Source organism: Montipora capricornis, chromosome 12 (genome assembly GCF_036669925.1).
Source record: "Montipora capricornis isolate CH-2021 chromosome 12, ASM3666992v2, whole genome shotgun sequence".
Taxonomy (NCBI): Eukaryota; Metazoa; Cnidaria; class Anthozoa; order Scleractinia; family Acroporidae; genus Montipora; species Montipora capricornis.
The window spans coordinates 25,345,351-25,350,350 of NC_090894.1; the positions used below are offsets into that span (position 1 = coordinate 25,345,351).

At 39.1% G+C, this 5,000-nt stretch overlaps 1 protein-coding gene across 1 annotated transcript in view; it reads left to right on the forward strand.

The window, feature by feature from the left end:
- Positions 1-4,254, forward strand: part of LOC138026200 (uncharacterized) — a 19,694-nt gene extending 15,440 nt beyond the window's left edge. Inside the window, exons 3-4 of the mRNA XM_068873432.1 lie at positions 664-981; positions 2,480-4,254. Of these exons, the coding sequence (XP_068729533.1) occupies positions 664-981; positions 2,480-2,659 (498 nt within the window). The 3' untranslated portion in view covers positions 2,660-4,254. The remainder of the gene's footprint in view (positions 1-663; positions 982-2,479) is intronic.
- The last annotated feature ends 746 nt before the right edge of the window (positions 4,255-5,000 follow it).

The window sequence follows — 5,000 nt, forward strand, 5'->3', positions numbered from 1 at the left end:
AAAGCGAACAAAAACATGAAACAAAGAAACTTGTCGAGTTTCATAACCAGTCTACATCTATTAACTATGGCACAACCCAGGGAACTCCATCCCGTACTCTTCTCGAATAGTGAAGAGTAATTGGTCTTTAACATCCCACGGGGAACTTTGTGGGACGGGGCCTACGGTTTATAGTCCTTGTCCGAGCAGACTTGAAAGTCAAACCATTTGCAGATGAAATTACAGAGGAAGAACTTTCTCCCCAATTATTTTAAGATTCTGAGTTTTGATTCGGCTAGGGTTCGAACCCGTGAGTTCCCGCATGGCAACCCAATGCTCATCCAACCGAGCAGCTGGTTCGTGAAACCCATAACTGAATTATTCTTGGTACAACAAAGCACGAGAAAAAAATTAGTTCAAAGCTTACATACCAGAAAAAATTGTCCTTTAAAAAAGATCCTGCATGGATAATCCACCCTACCCCCCCCCCCCCCACCCAGTTCGGATTATTTCTAATGGTCCGTCCCTTATATGGTCACGTTCAAAGTCTTCTCGCAACCGGATTATGAGCTGATAACCTGCCATTATCAATCAATTAAACTTATAATCCTCCTTTCACTGACACCATGAGCATCTAGTACTTGGTGACTCTTACTTACAGCCTCTTGCATGTTCATTTCGTAGGCTAATATCAGTAAAATGCCGGGACCACCCGGGCAAAATGGTCCCATGGGACCTCAAGGCCCGTCAGGACCACCAGGCCTGAAAGGTAGAGACGGATTACCGGGATTACCCGGAAAAGCGGGGGCACTAGGACCAAAGGGACCACCGGGTCATAACGGCATTAATGGCATTCCTGGATCCCGGGGTCCCCATGGTCCCCCTGGTTCCCCCGGACAGAGAGGTGCTGGGAATTTCAGCTCTTGCAATTACAAAACCTTCGTTTCAAACATAACGGCAGGTGTGACTGCGTTAACTGACGCGTCCATATTGGAGACTAAGGTAAGATTTTTTTTCTCTTATCGCTTCTCTTTTAGTACGAAAATTTTCATATGGTGCTCCTTTTTTAAACATTACCGGGAGTCCTGACATTACTTAAACCGCTAAATTTGGGTCACAATATACAATACAATATGAATACAATGACTTTATTTTGCTTCGAATTTAAACATAGCAAATTGCTAATATCTCCGAAGAAAACAAGTGGAGGGAGTAACATGATTAAACTAGAAATAAAATTAAGAAATTAAGAAATTCTAATTATATGACATGTAATAACATGATAGCAAAAATATGAAAAAAGATATATACATACAGCGTTAATATGAGATGCCTTGTTAAAGGAAAGTTCTCGAGACTAGCATTGGTCGCACAAGGAACAACATTGTTAGTCAAATTCTACAGTTCTCAAACCGGTCTTGAAGGCAGAAAGAGACGGCGATGTACGCAGGCACATTATCTGGCAATGAATTCCGCAACTTACTTGCATAATAGAGAGCTTTAGATTCTAGAACGAGAACGACTTCGAGTACACGAGATTTTCTCATAGAACAACAGTGAGCGCGCGCAAACCAGCGTCATTTTGGCGGGAAAAACGTGACGCCGTCGTCATTTTAGTACGAGGTTTTGCAAAAATGTCGTCGAATCAAAACAAGTCAACAACACGGTAGCAGTTTTGGCATTTTTTGATGAGCAAAAAGGCTCAGTTACCAGCAATAAGAATAACTGAGCAACCTTTACTGCTAACAAAGAGTAAGATTAAGCGTACGGGTTATAAATTTCCTTAGTATTTTCGCTAAAAACGGGCAGTCAAAACTCGTCTTCGCCGTATAATCTAAAGCTCTCTAATAACGGAAGGAGTGCAGGCCAAACCTAGCAGTATCAACACTAGGTATAAAAAGTTTGCCTTTCCCTCGTAGATTAACAAGCAAGAGTTGCGTCCAACTAAAAGATCCCAAATTTCATGAATTCTTTGAACCCTTAAGCTTGGCTTTTTTATATTCTCTAATAATTTTCCATAAGAGCTATTATGACCTCCGCAAATTATGGTCCTTAAAAAAGACTGACCGACAAGTCATCGCAAGCAATTCATGTTTCATAAATCGTGGCACGTCAGCAATGTTATAAACACGTCTCTGGTCTTCTCATAGTTAATCTAGGGACTGGTTATGAAACCCTGGGAATTTCAAAAGCAGGAACAATACAGTCGCAATTAGATGTCCGGCCACGGCCAAGAAGATTTAGTTTTCCTGATTTTGACACGGCAATCTTTGTGGCAGTTGAACCTTCCGCTTGACTTCGACTAGTTTCCTTGCCTGCACGCTGGATTAACCTCCGAGATACAATAAATATCTTGTTTTTTTCCCTTTGATTTATGGCCGCGCACCTCGCGCTTTGGCCATAAATCAACGGGAAAAAACTCGGTCCGTAACTTACCGGTAGGTAGAAATAAGTTAGAAATAAATTTATCAAATCTTGTTTTGCCGTTTGCCACCTACAGGGCAAGAAGATAATAAGCGCCTGGTGTTATTCAAACGATGCCTTCACATATGAACTGTTACATTCCAAAGGACAAGATGGCTTGCCTAAATACAGTTGTGTTTGTAATGGTACACGCAAGGCACTTAAATCAAACGAATTGATGTCCTGCAAAATAAATTACTGGGAATGTGAACTTTGAGCTCTCTCCGGCTCAGCCTTTCACCGAATATTAGATTGACCCGACGAAATTCTTGGAGTGTACATGAGCTAATTTTGACCAACATGGTATTATATGAGAAGAATTAGTGATAGTACAGTTGAATGAGTGAGTCTTTCGACAAAAGCAAAGATGCATTGAATTTGAAGTCAACATTTTCCTTGATTTAACAGACATCTCTTCACACTTATAATCATTTAGGAACAAAGAAAATCTACATTGGGTAGAAAGAGTTAATGTACTGGTTTTTTCATGCAAATTCCAGATAATAGCAAAACCTTCAGCTACAATAAGCGACCAAAGTAGTTGAGACTACTGAAAAGACCACCATAAGGAAAAATTCATCTTTACGTTACATTTGCATTCAGTCCCCACCCCCTTCCCCATTCAATGTTGATGACGGAAAAAGTAAGTCGGTGATAAAAAAAAACAACATTGTTAATGAATGAGGTGGGTAGATTAGAACGATTAAGGGGCGGAATTTCTCCAACAAGGCAACATTCCTAAAAAGGGGTAAGCTTATTGCAGGCCGCACTTTTTGTATACGACCTTTCAACGTTTTAGTTGTCAGAAGTAAAACAACGTTTTAGTTGTCAGACGTAAAACAACAAAAAACCCAAAGAAACAATTGAACTACGTTAAAATTACTTAAATTTGACTAAGGTTTTCGTTCAAGTGAGAGAAAAAACGACCTCCCTCTTGAGTAAAACATTAGACGTTTCTGTATCATATGTATAAGCTTGGCTTCCTGAAAGACTACTTGAAAAACGAAGTGAATTTCATCTAGTCTTAAACCTTTCATTCGTTTTCAAAGAGCTTTTTTACATCACTTGTAAAGCCCTGCATTGACGAATCGATGTATGAATAAACGAATAGAGAAATATGTATATAGATATATATTATAATTCTGTAGGTAAATAAATAAATGTAAAATTTATTTTTGTAAAGAGAATTGAAAGTGTATTTTATCTGTACAGAAAATTAAGTGGGGACGAAGAAAGTTGTCCTTTAGTTTCATGTGTCTTCTTTGCATGTTAAAAAGCTGTCAATGAAAATTTTTCGGAACTTGTAAATAACGAACTTTCTCAGGGGCTCGTGTCTCGGAGCTTTCAACTTCCATATCTCTACTTGGAGTGATCGCAGACAGTCTACATTTTAATCGGCTTCCCAGCCAAGTATGGTGCCACGTAGCCAATCAATACACAATGTCTTTGTCTACGTCAGAGAGGCATAACTTACAAAAAGAGAGTAATTGAATCCTGAAATGATTAGGTCTGTGAAAACGTTCACTCAATTAAGTGGGGTTACTAGTTGCTAGCTCTGAATGCTGAACTCTTGAAACTTCCCCTCGATGTCATATCTTATGTACACTGTAAAGCAACTATAAGAATTGAAGCCAATTTTGTTGGTTTTATGTAATTTCAAAACGAAAAGATTGTAAAGATCACTATTTATTCATCATTGTGAAGAGACCGTAGACTTTAATTAAGCAAGTTATGTACGTTGCAACTGCTGTTAAAGAATCATGTATTGAATCGATTAAATGGATACAATCAAGTTAATTTGCTCACAGAAAATCAGTGTCTGTTTTTTTTTGCGTTTTTAAGAACGTGTTTTGGCGCGTTATGGCTGATTCGTACCGGTCATCACCGTGCAGTGGACGACTTAGTATTGAGCATTCCTCTGCAACTCTACTTCTTCTCCTACACATCTCCCACGTTTTCCTCCCTATTTCCCTCTTCAAGAGCTATTAGCGAGTCAGATGTGTTCGAATTTTGTAAGCTGAGAATGGGTTGCGCAGAGGTAAACCGTTACAAATATTGCCTCGTCATTGAGTTAATTGCCTGGGGAGCGCGCAGTAGGGAAACAATTAAATATATGAAACATTCCATTCTATACAATTCAGTCTTAATTCAATCCTAATTCGTTCCACGTGAGTCTCACGAGACAAGTGTTGTTTATTTTTTTAATATATCGCCTAAACATAGACACCCAAACAGGAAATGTCTTGGAATGAGGAAAGGATATTCTTGATCAAAACACTGTGCTGTGGGCTTGGGGAGGGCACATCCACTTCAATCGATGACAGAAGCGGAAATAAGCACTTACATCCAATGCATGCCACGCTTTAATCTCGAGGCTTGAAAAGACCAAGAAATGACGAAATTATGATCAGCGCGTACAAATTACAAAGGTCATTTTTCTGGGATGTGAAAAAATAACGGAGTTTGTTATTGTTAAGTTCTGGGCAAAGTCCAATTAATAAAACTAAGCGCAGATGTTCCCTTCCAAATTTCTGGTTTCTGGTTATCAAAAGTTGTTG